The sequence below is a fragment of the Chenopodium album genome, chromosome 5, assembly GCF_948465745.1.
Source record: "Chenopodium album chromosome 5, dcCheAlbu1.1, whole genome shotgun sequence".
Classification (NCBI taxonomy): Eukaryota; Viridiplantae; Streptophyta; class Magnoliopsida; order Caryophyllales; family Amaranthaceae; genus Chenopodium; species Chenopodium album.
The window spans coordinates 9,077,672-9,093,660 of NC_137838.1; the positions used below are offsets into that span (position 1 = coordinate 9,077,672).

Consider the following 15,989-nt stretch of genomic DNA (forward strand, 5'->3'; position numbering starts at 1 on the left):
TGAAAAGGTGATGTGGCATTGATCTAATACATGTAAGGGATGCCATAGCACGCATTTTGTATAGAAACCCTTTTTTTATTATTCGAATGAGGTACAAGACCATAAGAGAAATAAACAAAAAAAAAAAAAAAAAAAAAAAAAAAAAAAAAAAACTAGCAGCTACTAAACAAACACCTAACTACGGAGGGACAAAGAGTAGCAACGACACTCCCCTTGTATCCTCCTCTAAAATACGATTAAGTTCTACTAGAATGTTATTAAGTTCTACTAGAATGACTCCGCGGTTGGCCGACCAATCCACCGCTCTATTCCCTTCGCGATACACATGTGCCACCTTTTAGAAAGGCTTTTGTAATACTCCGTACTATTTTTATTTGCAGAAATATTTTCTTCCCTTTTTTTTAACTTGTCATTTCCTTTGATCACTCTCCTCATCACATACAACTTTATTGTTCTCCCTCTATTTACCGGTCACAAAAAAAATTTACTTAAATATTTTGATGAATGTCACATCATTGCAAATAATTTGAAACGAGAGTAGTAACTTAAATTTATAAATAGTTTTGGTTGGAGGTAATCACGAAAGGGAATGGGAATCAACTGACCTGATTCCCTTTGTTGATGTTTGTTTAGCACTTTTATTCATTCCTTTTACCCTCCTCATTACCCCAAACCATTCCAACTCCATTCCCCACCCCCCTAGACTTTCCTATTCTCTTTCCCTACCCACCTTCACACCTACCAACACCACTAGAAAACCAGCCCAGACCACCGCCGCCCCTACCCTAACCACCGCTACACCTCCCCCGACCACCGCTGCACCTTTACCGCCTTCCCTCCCCTCGTAATTCTTCGCCCAGCCCCCCAAAAAACCCTAAAAACTCCCCTCCCTCTTCGTAAAACCACTAGACGAGCCTCCCACCACCCTCGAAACCCTAGGCACTAAGGTTTTAAGGGTGGTGGGAGGGTAGTCTAGCGGTTTTACGGGGAGGGAGGGGAGTTTTTAGGGTTTTTTCTTGCTTAATTAAGGTAGGTTTTTCGAGGGAGGATATGCTGTGGTGGGGCCAGCGAGGGGTGGGGGAGGGATGTCAAACGGCGGCGAGGGGCGGTGGAGGGCTGGCGAAGTGCGGTGATCGGTTTCTTAACTGGAAAATATACAAAATTGAAATATGTGGTGGTGGTGGTGTGGTGGTGGGAATGTGGGATTGATTCCCTTTGTTTTTAAAACAAACAACAAAGCAAAAATGAGGTATTTGGATTCCATTCTCTTTGTTCATTCCATTCCTATTACCCCGTGCGAACCAAACGGCCCCTTAATCTTTAAAGATATCACATGATCGTGTTTTATCATACTCCATTAGACCATCAAGGTAGTTTGTGAAAACTAAAAATATTTTCCGAAGTTGATATTGTCATATATAGTGTCTTCTTTTGTTTTTCAAAAATACTGTTCTATATTTCATTTACACTCCTCTCACATTGGAAAGAAGTAAAATTGTTTGGAGACCTGAGTTTTTTCAATTATCATAAAAGGGGTAAGACTTGTAGGGGTTACGACAATAAGTATTAGACAGTAGGGGTTAGGGCCGCCATGGGATGCAAGACACTAGTTCAGCTCCCATCGATGGCGCCAGGGCCACCATACAAGTAACAACATATATGTCACATAATTAGCTTAAGAAAGGGGATCAAACAGCTCATTATCCAGAAAGTGATGGTAAAAACATTTATCTCCAATCTTCGACGAGATTATCAGCAAGCTTTTGCTATTAATAATTACTGTACAAACTAAACAGAAAAGCAGAATATCATGTTCCAGAACTCTGAAATGAATAATGAACACCCGAAAGAAGTCATTCCAGTTTACTAGTAGCACATAAAATCTCTGATAGACTACATAAAACTGTACAAAAAGTAATACCCAACAATAGCAAACTTAGATTAAAGAGCATTATTATAGCACTGATGTAGTAATGTACAGAAGAGCAGGGGTTTCCCCAACCTCACCCCCGCTATATTTCTACGGATGGATGAGAACGGAATTTACTGGTGAAACACAGATTTCTTTGATCTTGTAACCTTCAGTAGCTTTTTTAATAAAAGTAAAAAATTAATGCTAGACTCCAGTAACCTGAAACAGAGGAGTAAACACATTTAGCAAAACCAGTCCAAAATAGCAAAGTTTTAGTAATATTGGCCAAAAACATAGACAGGCAATGACAAAGGCCATCTAAATAATGTATCATTTTCAGCATATTAAATCAGCTCTAATTGATTCAGCTCAACATAATGACCATGAATCAAAATATCTAGTACGTATTTATTGTGACCTCTAGCTAAGCAAAATGTGCCTTGTCAGCTTCAAAAGTGTATAATTCTAACAAAATACAGCAACATCAAATGACTCTGATTACAGTTCATTTGTTCTTGCTTATAGCTTCTAATTTATCTCAATGTACATAGAAGGTGCCTCCCTGACAAGATATATAAATTAAATTTTCTCTTGCATCTAGATAAAAGTCAAATTTTGAATGTTGAAAAGATTTCCATAACAGTGATAGATAATGCAGGTGAATCATTAGTTTATTCACCTGTGATCAACTGCTGCTTCCCATGTCGAAATCCATTGTGTAATCATATTCAATAGTAGGAATTACTGATGCCATAAATTTTAAGAATAAGAAGAGGTACCTACACAAATCAGAAGAGGCCATTAAAATTTTTAGATAACTCAAATACATTGCAGAAAACATGAACACATGACACCAAGTAAAACGCCTGGGAAGGGGAAAAGATGAGAGGAGCATGCAAAAACCATATTAGAAATATATAAATCAATTCAAATAATAGTGTATAAGAATTCTAGTAACCAGCAAGTTAGCATATCATTAAAAGCCCTTATTATTACATTGGGAGCATTTATGATAAGATAAACATTTAGCTGACTAATCATCAACAGTTTTTCAGAATCATATTGTGCTAAGATAAGAAAGAAAAAAATTAGCTGCAATTGCAAGATAAAAACAAATATAAAACAAGCACATAAATGGTCAAGCCTATCAATTCGTCAAACTCAGCCAGAAAGAAATCAGGTCAGAACATGTGTTGCTTTAAACAGCTAAAGAGCAAGAAATTTTATACAAGAAAAGGGAACTACTTGTCAACTTCTGGCTCAACCCCACGTGACATCAAAACATCAATAATTTTCTTCATCACTGCACCATGTTTGCATGGATGCACAGAAGCATGCTTTCCAGGTAAATGAGGATGATCTTCTATAGTCACCTGTAGTCAAAAATGAAACTGTAAGACCAGTGCAGAGTATAATCAAATGACCGTATCAGAATATTGGGTGCACCTCAACTCATTTGATACATATATCAACGGAAAAGTTAAAACCTTCAAAGAATATTCAGAATAATAAACAATAATCTCTAGCAAATAGCAATAGAGTTTAGGCGCCTCAAAAAGAAAAAAGAAAAAAAGGGGTTTCGACCTTTGTTTCTGCATTCCAAAGCTAGCACTAAAAAACGGTTATAAATAGCTAAAAAAAAAAAAAACTGCATTAATCCTACAACCCTCTGCCCTGCTCAAATCTATACATGAAGCATTATTCTTTGTTTTACTTCTTTGCTAGAATAAATTCAATAAATTCTACATTGAATGGAAAGAAGGGTCAGTGTCCCATGAACCACAATAAGATATTTTTGCATTGAAAGCATTCGAAGTCACTGAAGAACTTATTTTTAAAATAAGAGCTTTTTAATTCAAAAGGTAATTACCCCCCAAATTTTCTGTTGGCTCATAAATTCATAATTAGTATCAGGCTTCAAGTTGTACTGGTAGGCTAATTTAATCTTTGATCAATTGCTATTATATTACTTATTTTGAGCCTTTATCTGATTAATAGAACTAATCCCACATCATGTAAGCAACACTATGGTTAGTGTACTAATCTTACATGGAGCTACCGCGCTAGAGAGAGAGAGAGATGCTATCAGCCAAGCACAATCCAAGGAGCACAAATAATACATGGCATATAATGATTAAAAATTTCAGATGATTGTCATCAGAATGCAGAAACATAAGGCTTAAATATCAATTAAGCACTGAAAAGAAAGGCTAAAAGAGAAAGCTGATTGCCATCATTGAAAAAATCATTATCTAACCGTTTTGCGAGCATGGTCTTGACTAACATCTTCAAGCACAAGCTCTGGTTGCAAAAGCATCCTTGACTGTATCAAAATGCAAAAATGCATCTGAGTGAGTAAAGCATGCACTAGAAAGAGTGTAGACCATCTTTATCAGAATACAAAAATAACACGATGGAACTCAATCTCCTCCCGTGATACGCTTCAAAGATTAAATTCACTCAAAGTCATACGTTCTATTCACAGACATATAATTTGAACTCATTTGATATGTGGCTTGTCTTCCTACAAGTAATTAGGCAACAGGCAGGCATATTGTGAAGCCTTATATATGTGATAGCAGGATATTTACCAACAGTATACAAAAGATAACAAGACAGTTGACTGACCTCATCATATCCAGTTAGCCATACACGAGGAGTTTGATAATACTTGTCATACCTGAGGAATCATACAAAATCCTTGAGAATTGCGGGAGAAAAAAATGGCAAGAATTACAGCAAGAAATGAAACAAAAAAAGTTCATCTTTACATGAACTTACATCACATTGCAATTCTACATGTAAAATAAGCAATATCACATATGTACACAAAAAGAACACTGCCCACATTTTCTCATTAACAAACAACATGCATATGCAATATTGAGAGTTCCAAGGTCATACATAAGAAAGCAGGAAGCCTATAGATAAGCCTACATATGCCCAACAGTTACCTACGTTCCAATTCTTTATTTTAGGATCTTTTCTATATTGAAAACATTCAGACAGAAAGGTCCACTACCAACAAAAATTCACCATTTTCCCGGAATCCAGGCTAATGCATTGGAGAAAATCAATCTGCCATTGGTAAACCGTAAATGACCCCAAATCTAAAATATAAAGCTGATTATTTCCCATGAGTTTTAGAACGCATACTAACTCAAGACTGATAAATTTTTTGCACACAAAACTAAGCAATTTTCTAATGATCATACTTTATGCTGGTTTCATATGTATCAGTCACAGACTCACAAGCCCACATGCATCAAAGCAATTTCCCCAGAGTCAATTTTTTAACGGTGTGGACTATGAGTCACACGATTTACAAACCAAAAGATGACACAACCTTCAAATCATTAAAACTAGGATTTCTGCTTGCTTCTCTCACAAGAAACCAAAATCAGGCCGGTAGCACTGCAAAACCCTTCTACCCAACTTTCCCTTTCTTTGTGTAAAAGTTGGTGATCATTATTTAACAACATAAATGAATCATCAAGCAAACTTTACTTATGCTTTCAAAATGTTGCAGATAACTAATCATAAAATATAAATGAACAGCTACTAGTAAAGATTGCATCTTACGTAATGCTGACATCGTATGTACGAGTTCGTAGTATATTTTCTTCATCAGGTTCTTCAGCAACTAGATATGTGGTCTGAAGAGTAGCCTGAAATAAAAATTAAAAAAAATTAAGAAATTCTTCAACAACTTTGATTTCATTGGCCCAGAGAGTTGCAATCAGCAGTAATTATTGAAATCAAACCCAATCAAATATTGTTGTGTCAGAAAGGGAATTGGAGGAATCCATCAAAATATTAAAATAGCAAGAAGAAAGCTCTACTATGCTGAGCTAGAGGAGTCACTTATCTAGCTCCGTGATATTCAATTTGTGTGAAATCAAAGCATATCAAATTGCAGGTTTGAGTAAAACAGAACATCTAAACCACTGTGTGAGTGTGTTCTACACCAAATTTAGCTGATTACAGGTACATGGCATAGGCAGGACCCACATTCTCTTACTTGAAGCTCCCACACTCTCCTCACAAAGGTATTTTCCTTATAGAAATATGGAATTAAAAAATAACTACCTTGTGCCAAAGATCAGCCTGTAAAGTATACATCACTATAAACTATCCCAAACCAAACTTATAAATTACAATATCTTTATTACTATGCATTAGTGCAGTACAGTAGTATAAACTTACTGGATCTGCTTCAATGACATTATCTTGTCCTTCATACTCTGTCATCTCAGGAATATCATCGTCCTCTTCACCTCCAAAGTATGAAGATATAGACTGTATAGGTTTGTTTTCTGTGATTTCTAATGACTCCATTGAGGGCAAGTTTTCCTCCTCATCGGGCTTAGGTTCTGCAGAAGGTACAGCATACATTACATACATTGAGTTCAAAATAAACATTACAACAACTTAAATGTATCCAGATTGATAACAAACCTTTTGGTCTTCCATGAGTAGCTAACCAACCATCATTATCTTCATCATCAAGCAGAATTTCTCCCCCAGCAGCTTCATATTCTTCCTCCACAGATGCAGCCCGACGAAGACAAGGAACTGTTAAGAAATACATAAAATTTATGGTCCCATCTTAATTGAAGTAAACAAGATAATGTAACAAACTACAGATAAAGCTAGAATTCAATAGTCCCCAGCCATACTCTAGTTAAAAACAGGTGCCGTTTCAAAGAAAGTAACAAAAAGATATTCAAAGGCAGGCTCAGCAGAAAAGATTACAAAATGTCTATTAACAAAACTTTCAAAGCATATTGTATACATTGACAAATCTAAAGCATGCAGAGTAATGAGAAGGGATAAAAAGAGCAGGCCTCACCATTTCGCGTTATTAAAAATTGTTTTTCAGGTGGCAAGAAATGCTTCCTCTTGCTGGGTTCACCTGATTCCCTGTCCAAATCATTGCAGAAATTACAACAGTTTCTAAGTAAGTATTCAGATTGAAAGCTAGCAGTTATCCCAGGAAAAGGTTACAACAGTAATCACTCATAATTTGTTTAAATAGCAAGATAAAGACTATGTTTGGATAACAAAAAATGGAAGGAAAGGAAGGGAAGGGAAAGGGAGGGAGACAAACTTCCTTGTTTGGATAATATGTTGGGGGAGGGAAGGGGAGGGGGAGGAAGGGATCCATTTTCCCTTCAAAATTGGAGAGATTTGGAGGGAAAATGGAGCTCATCATTTCCTCCACTTTCCCTTCCTTCCCCTTCCTCCTATTTCCCTCCCTTCCATTTCCCTTCTAATTTGTTATCCAAACATAGCAAAAAGGGAATGGAAGTGGAGGGAAAAGAAAAGGAGAGGGGATGGAACTCTCCCCTCCCCTCCCTACCCCTTCCCTCGATTTCCTAACAGTGTGTTTGGGTTTAAGGAGTTGGGGATAAAAAAAAAGAAGGGAGAAATTTTCCATGGTTTAGATAGTACAATAAGAGGGTGAGGGAAAAAGAAGGGAAGGGGATGAAAGGAAATTGTGTTCTTTGATATTTAAGAAAGTAATCACTCCAATGTTGGAAAGATTTGGAAAGAAAATGATAACATCATAAAATTCTGCATCTACTCTTTCATTACTTTCTCTCACCTCCCTTCCCATGCTTCTTTATCCACCCCTTTACGGTTTCCCTCCCGTCTTCCCCACTAATCCTATCTCCTGTTACTCCAACACGTATGGTCTGTTCTTAGATTTCCCTCCCTCTTCTCCATCAGCCAAACAATGAAATTAAATTTCTTCCGCATTCCCTTCCCCTTCTCGCCCTTTCCTTTCTAATTCTAATCCAAACACACTGTTAGGAAATCGAGGGAGGGCCCTCTCTTTTCCCTCCCTAGACCCTTGCCTGAACAAGGGATCCCATCTCTCTCCCCATTCCCTCTTATCCAAACAAAGTGTCAATGCCAATTGTATCTCTAAACAAAAGTCATTTACCCATAATCAGCGCGCTACAAAAATCTTTATTTCCAACGTTTCCCCAAAAATATAAAACATCCTTACTCTTGAATTCCTCCAAATGAATAAATTTCAAAACACATACTTTGTAAAAGAGTTAAAACTATAAACATCATCCATCACCAATGGATCAATCTAAATATACTCAATCAACAAACATATCCTCCAATTTCCAAAAATTATATTCGTGCTTAGGAATTAAACCCAGAAATTATCGTAAATTAAAATATATTTGTAATACAAAATTGAAGTCAACAAAGTGAAATTAAAATGAAACAATTGAAATTTAATTAAAATAAAATAAAATACCAAGACCAAGTAGGGCATTTGGAGACGAGATTATCGCCGGCACGGATGAATTCGAAGACACTGAGAACGCCTTTCTCCTTGAAAGCGGAAACAGTGCGGGGCCCAGTAATACGCTCGACTGTACCTTTGAATGCTTCGTGAATCTTCTGTGATAATACCATCTTCTTCTTCTTCTTCTTCTTCTTCTTCTTATTCTTGATTGTAGCAGCTAATGGAAGGAGAGAGAAAAATTGAATTGATTGATTTGCAGAAACAGAAACTGTGTTTGAATCAAGCAACCTTTCCGTCTTCCTTTTTCATTTTTATTTTTCTTTTTTTTTTTTTTTTTTTTTATTTCAACGTATATCCCTTGTATGAGTTGTATCATGAATTTATGACTTGTACCTTAACCCAACCCAAAGTGCCAACCTTCCTATTAAATCGTGAGTTTGATTATGTACACAAACAAGCTCTATATCGCGAACCCTAAAAAAAAATTTCTAAAGAGTACATTCGAGGTTCAATCCCCACTAATGATAAGTTAAAGATGACATTCCATTACTTTCTACTCTTTTAGCCTACAAAATTGGGCTAGGTTGTAACCCGTGAGAGATTTTGGCCCAATAGACCCTTTCATCTTACTCATGTGCGCGCAAAAAAAAAACATATTTTAATGTATAATATTACTCATATAAAATAAAATACAATTATAATAGTATTATGATGTACAGTAATAATCTATACCTTTTGTCTATTCATAGTAAGGGTTGAGCAAAACTACCCAAAAATCCGATCTGTAGCCGTTCCAAAAATTAGGGTACCTGATCCTATAATCATAATGGTTCGGGTTACCCATTTCGATAATTTGTTATTGAGTATGGTTATTACTTATTAGGTATCATTTTAAAATTAACGGTTACCCGATCCGATAAACATTTTTTTGTTTTTTTTTTTCCTACTTTAATCTATTTGGTTTAAATCTATACTCTTACTTTACTTCCTAATCACTTTATAATATCAATGATTAGTAATATTATTAATAAGTTGGTCAAGATCATATAGTATTGTTGTTAATTAGTGGTTAATGATATCTTAATAACTACTATTAAGTTTAATTATGTATCATTATTGGATATATTATTGGTTAGTCGATAACTGATCCAAAAATCTAAGTACCTGAAGTCTTGGTACCCGAACTTATCGGTTCGGGATATGGATATCACTTTTAGTGATTTTGGTTATCGGGTACCCGAACCATTAGAACTAATGGTACGAGTACCCGTCCCATGCTCACCCCTAATTCATACTATAGTTATAGAGTTGCATGTTGATGTGCAAAGAGCAAGGACTTAGGGTCTGTTCTAATTTACAAAACTGAGCTGATTGGAGTTGAACTAAATTGGTTGGAGTTAAACTGAACTGAACATTACAATTTATGAGATAATGAAATTAGGAACTGAAGTGAAGTGAACTGAATTGATTGAAGCTGAGCTGAACTAAAATTGAGTTGAAGAGAAGAGACCCTTACAAGTTTAATTATGTACCAATATCAAATAGGGAAATATGGACCAAAAGCAATAAAATTATTCTGTATAAATATGCACATATTGAAGGATGGGTTACAAACATAGTTAATAAATTGTAATCTTCAAAAACAAGTTAAAATTTAAGTCTATCACTTGGTGTCATGTAAAACGTGACGGCATTTTTGTTGTGCACTATCTCGCTAAGCTAGTGCCTTTTGATTGTGAACAAATACGGGAAAACCATTGCCTAATGAAGTTTCCCCGTATGAACTATGGATACTTTGTTGATTATAATTAATACGGAGGCTAGGCTTCATCTCTAAAAAAAAAAAAAAAAAAAAAAAGGGTATTGGCATCATCCTTTGGTCATAGTTGCGTTATAAGCTAAAGTAAAAAGCAGAGAGCCCTTATAGCAATACTATTGGATTTGATCCACAACAGGAAAATGATCTGAAAATCGTGGGCCATACAAATGGGCTTTAATCGAATCAAAACGAACATAATAGGTGAAGATTGGTCATTGGATCTGGCCCACATTGAAAAAGTTTGGCCCACATGTTTTTTTTTCCTCTATAGAAGTCCGAGCCAAAGAAAGAGGCAAGTAGAAGAGGATTTATGTTATGAAAATGATGACGGTCAATGGTTAGGAGTTAAAAAGAGAAGAGAGGTGATCTTCTCCCAATCATGAAAAGTGGAAAGCTTATTAATGCTTTGAATATTCTTTGCTACTTCACACAAGCAAACCCCAATTGCAACTAATTCAACCTTACAAAGCAATTTAATAATTACCCCTTAATATATATATATATATATATATATATATATATATATATATATATATATATATATATATATATATATATATATATATATATATATATATATATATATTTATTTATTTATTTATAAAATAGAACACGAGTGATTATAGAATTAGCTTACCATAGTATATTAGTACTTAGTAGCCCTTCCTTGTGGCGGATCTTGAGCCAAAAGTTAGGGGTGGGGGTAGAGAGGAAGACAAGGTTTGATCCACTAAGCTTTTAATCAAAAAATAACAATATTTAACCAATATTGAATAACTTGTAATCAACAACTCAAAAATACTTAGGGAGGCCGAGCCCTTGCCCGTCCGAACAAAGATACCCCGCTATACCAAATAGCTCTTATTATGTTTGATTTTGGCAACTTTCATAGTGAGTTACAAGATATTGTAATTTACCTTGTCATATTATATTTCCACGGTAACACATTTTTACAACTATTTAAAATAATAAATAAATAATTAACCCACATAAAACGCTTTGTAGTTTGCATGAGTTATTTTGTTATTTTCCCCGTCCTTGCAGCTTTGTTGATTGAGCTACATATGCTTGCGAACAGATTGATTATATTTTTCCCTCTAATGGTAAGCTTGCAGTTATATCAAATTATCAGCTATTTTACCTCCGGATCGTATTATATGCAACTTTAGAATTTTTAAAATAATACTCCAAAGTTACATATGATACGATCTGGAGGTAGTACATGCAAGTTAATACATACTTTGACTCACTATATATATATATACAAATTACATTGCGAGTCTTGTGACATCCTGACATACTAGCTCTGAAGTTTAATACACTTCTCCTTCAATTGATCTTCATTTAATAAAAATAAAATAAATAATAATAATGATAAAATTGTACTGTAATATCAAAGTAATTAACCCCATTAAAACTCATTTAGAATTTACTTTAAGTAATTGTCGAAATATATGCAAATAATTAAATAACAAGTAGTAGGTTGCTTATAAAGAGATCGAAGGGCCAATATATCTTCTGATCATCATCACATCAAACATGCTTTAGCTTGAGATAAAAATCTTAGCTTAGAAGATTACTAAGTCGTTTTTGAAAGATTAATGATCTTCTACCTCTATGAGAACTACAAGCACTAATTAAACACAAAATTTTATTTACAACTACCTTAATATAATTAACGTAACTATTAATAATCACTAAAGGAGAAAATTAAATTAACATCGATATTGTACATTCATTTCACCATATGTAATAAATCTGATCAATTATTCAACCATAATACTCAAATTCACAAGATGAAGAAAATGTAGGAATTGAAGTAGTAAGAAAATTACAAGACGTACCATTCATTAAAAAGTTGATGATATGATCAATCAATGACATACACGCGAATATGGTAGTGAATTGTGATATGTTGTTGGGGGGAATGAAGCCTGGTCCGAGGTCCTTCATGTACAAATGAATGGTCTCGAACCAGACAGCATTCCCCTCAACTAACTAAGTGTTAAATTTCGAGGGATCGAAGAGGAGCTGAGATAGCTAGGTAGAAGGTTAGAATGACGAAGAAGAAGAAAGGGTTAGAAGTTATTCTGGCTTGGCCATGCAATATAATAAGTGTGATGATATTAAATTCATGGGTTCGTTGGTTCTCTTTTATACGTGTGAACAAACTCAATGTTTTTCTCATGATGTGGGTCTAGAGCAAGACCATGGAAAACCAACTTTCTAATTAATAAAAAAATTTGGCCATTTTCCACTTTTCTTGCCTTTTTTATTCTACCATGTTGGAGTATATACAAGACAAGCAAAAGTCTCTATCTCAATCTCCCATGTTGGAGTATATCCATGCTACATTATACCAAGTACAAGTACGTATTTTGTTTAGTTTTTTTTTTTTATTTTTTATTTTTTATTTTTTATACATGTAATCTTGTCTGTATATAACTTTTTGTTCTGGCCGGTACGAATATATATACTTATACTTCAGCGTAAATAGGGAGAGTCTACAGTACATGACGTGTAATGTTATGTACTGTAAATGCTATGTATCGTTATGTATCAGTAAAAAAAAAATTATCCCTTTTAGATTCTTGTAGATATATATTCCTTGTTTTTAGGCTTTTAGCTGGATGTTTCTTTTTATTAGGATCATGAAAAATATTAAAATAATATTAAAAGTTGATACAGAATTACTAATATGTAAAAGAAAATTTACTTTATTTTCTTTTTTCCCCTCCTTATCCTTAGCGTGAGCATCTATTTTTTTTTTTTTTTCTTCTTTTTTATATCATAATGTTTACTTTGGGGGGATATCTTGACAGTTTACATTATTCATGGAGTTTTCAACAAATTTCTAGGTATAAGTCGTTTTTGTAGTAGTATGTAAGATATGATATTATAATTTCTTTTTCTTCCAAAACAAAAATATGTTGTAGAAAAGATATTGGATGGAAAAGATTTTATTGATCTCTAATTATTGACAAGTTGAGAATTTTTTTTTTTTTTTTTTTGAAAAGGCAAGGCTCAACAAGCCTAATTAGAATTAAATAAGAAAATCGATCTCCGCCAAGGCAATCAGGCCTTGCGGAACAGCATCAACAAAGGTTTGTTCAAAACCATTACAAGGATTAATTCTAGCAGCTAGATGAGCCACACAATTGCCCCCCCTCCGAACATGACAAGTTGAGAATAATACAATTACAATGTATATATATATACGAGTAAATTTGACTGAATTGGTATTAATATATAGAGCCGTAAAGTTTAAACCACACAGGATGATTCGAATTACATTAAGAAAATACATACAAATATTAGATTTTAAAAAAGTTAAATAAATTTAGAAAATTTTTATTTGAAAAACTTTAATTAGTTGTACAGTGTAAAAAATATCTTGTTTTATTTAAATTAATATTGATGATATGAAATAAATATTAGCTTTTAAAATATATATATAAAATAATTTTCAAATGTTTTGATTAGTTGTACGGTGTAAATAAAATTGATGATATGAAAATATTTTTAATAAATTTAATTAAAAAAAATTGATGTAAAATATTTCAATTAAAAATATAAGAAAGAAAATATAAAAATATTAGTGGTACATAGCAGTACGCTGCTTTAGTAGTACATAGTAGTACATGACGTTTATTGTAGAATTTTCGGCGTAAATAATTAAGTTTGTTAGCAGTTCTTGAGTCATTAATGCTAAAGTATAATAAGCGGATGCCAATTATCTTAATTAATTCGTTAAAGCTTAAGGATGATATATTATACATTATTTGAAAAAATAGCTAAAATTTATATTTATTTATACTTTAGTATTTAAAAACACAAACCACAAATCTATACTAAGCCACATGTCACCTCTCTTAATCCTTATTTTCATTTGAATATATATATAAATATATATATATATATATATATATATATATATATATATATATATATATATATATATATATATATATAATGTTTGAGTTTTTTAATCTTTATGCATTCTAAAACTTACAAATTTAAATAAGAAGTGTTTCATATTCAATATGATAAATTAAAGTTAAACTAATTTGTGTTCATTACATTAACAATAAAATATTCTTTTCATCTCCTAAACTTAAATATAACTTAAACTAATGTGTCATTTCATGTCCTACAATATCTATGTTACTATGTATATATATCTAACAAAAGTTTCACAACACTAACACTTTTCAAGAAAAATAACTTAAGTAACAACCCGTGCATTGAACGGGTCAAAAGGCTAGTTTGGCATTAATATAACACATCATCTACATTAATGGGGAGAGAGAGAGAGAGAGAGACGGAGAGAGTCAGAGAGAGAGAGAGAGAGAGAGAGAGAGAGATGCATGTATATGTATCAATTTTGATACAATACTTAATTTGAGACATTTCTTGTAGGACTTGTTCTCTTCAATTCAGTTTAGTTCCTAATTTCCTTCTCTCGTAAACAATTCAGTTCAACTCATTTCATTTCAGCTCAATTTAGTAAATCAGAACAAACCCTAAGTATAGGATAATTTTCGTAAAGATGAAGTATGATGATATAGTTGAAAGCAAGTGTTGAGGCCTTGAGGAGTTGAGGGTGTATCTCGTTTATGTACATAATAATACAGAGTACTAGTTTGCTCCCTTTTAAGGCAGGATTAGAGTGTTTCCGAGACAGTAATAATTTGGTGGTTCATCTGATGATATTTCTATGTTAGGACCGGAGCTAAGGGGTTGTGAATTGTGATGGCCGGCAGTGGCGGATCTAGCGGGGGTTCAGGGGGTTCAACTGAACCCCGTTAGATCCGGGGAAAAAATGAAAATATTATTTCTTAAAAAAAAAATCCGAAAAACTATATAAATATCATTCAGAACAAAAATATTAGATGAGATGAGGCGCAGCGCAGTTGGAAAGGGTATTAATTTTCGGACAGAAGGTCCCAGGTTCAAGGGTCATCAAGCGCATATTTTGAGATTTTTTTTTCTTTTTAATCTTCTCCTTTTCCCTACTCCTCACTTCCTCAGTTAATCAGTTTCTCTGCATCCTGCCTGCCAGGATAGCTTCTCTTCTCTTTTTTTTTTTTCTTCAATTTCTTTAATGTTTTATACTTGTTTAAATTGCAGATTACTAGATTGTTAATCTTTTTTTCTTTTGAGTGTTAATTTGTTAATTGTTGTACTGTCATATGTTTAACTCTGTTTTAAAATTTTTAAAACTCTTTTTTTTTTTTTGGTGTTTAGAGAGCCACAAGGACGGGTGATGAGAATCGATCCCAAAATCTCTTGTAAAAAAAAAAATAGAATTTTAGTGGCTCCGATACCATGTCAGGAATTGAATTTCCTTAGTTTGTATTACTGTAGAGAAGCGTATATATACAAGTAAATCGGGCTTATAAACACATATGGCCCACAGAGCTAACTATACAATACACTACTAAAATACATGGCATAACATCTTGGAACCGGGAGGGGAGCTCTAACCACTTGAGCTATCCCTCACTCTCTCTAAATCTATTTATTAATTGTTACTTGTTTAAATTGTTAATTTTGTTACTTGTTTAGTTGATTGATTAATGAACTGAATTATTGTCAATTGTATATTGTTAATCTAATAATGAATAATCTATTTTGAGTTTTTCAATTTCTTAATTGTTAATAGGTTGATTGTTTTGTTGTATTGTTAACTATTAAATGGGCAGTAGAGTACTGTGAGTCATTTTTATTTTGCATTTTATTGGAATTTAGACTTATTTTGTTGTGTACTTGTGTATTGTTATTCATTTGAACACTCTATTTTATACTTGAATTTCCGATTTATATCCGTGCATTCGGACATCGGGTTTTTAATGAAGTTCGAACCCCCTGGGTGCAATTTCTGGATCCGCCACTGATGGCCGGGATCAACAAAAATTTGCCGACTATCAAAATCAGAGTCCAAAATTTTACAACTTGGAAACATGACTAGATATGAATATAAATCT

The 15,989-nt window shown here is 33.5% G+C and overlaps 1 protein-coding gene across 1 annotated transcript; it reads right to left on the minus strand.

Moving 5' to 3' along the window:
* Nucleotides 1–1,726: 1,726 nt before the first annotated feature.
* LOC145631816 (autophagy-related protein 3-like) lies at nucleotides 1,727–8,553 on the minus strand. Its single transcript, XM_081684000.1, has 10 exons — nucleotides 8,193–8,553; nucleotides 6,765–6,835; nucleotides 6,371–6,487; nucleotides 6,119–6,285; nucleotides 5,495–5,580; nucleotides 4,541–4,592; nucleotides 4,170–4,235; nucleotides 3,158–3,285; nucleotides 2,592–2,691; nucleotides 1,727–2,131 (listed from the first exon to the last, which is right to left on the minus strand). Exons 1-9 carry the CDS (start codon nucleotides 8,351–8,353, stop codon nucleotides 2,598–2,600), a joined length of 942 nt encoding a protein of 313 aa, XP_081540126.1. The 5' UTR covers nucleotides 8,354–8,553; the 3' UTR covers nucleotides 1,727–2,131; nucleotides 2,592–2,597.
* Between the last annotated feature and the right edge of the window lie 7,436 nt (nucleotides 8,554–15,989).

Excerpts from the sequence above, each read along its gene's own strand:
- LOC145631816 (XM_081684000.1), bottom strand. The coding sequence starts at position 8,353 with ATGGTATTATCACAGAAGATTCACGAAGCATTCAAAGGTACAGTCGAG. Across the intron at positions 4,236-4,540 it reads GGCTAACTGGATATGATGAG|TCAAGGATGCTTTTGCAACC; the intron begins GTCAGTCAACTG and ends ATTTTGATACAG. Across the intron at positions 3,286-4,169 it reads AAGACCATGCTCGCAAAACG|GTGACTATAGAAGATCATCC; the intron begins GTTAGATAATGA and ends TTTTGACTACAG.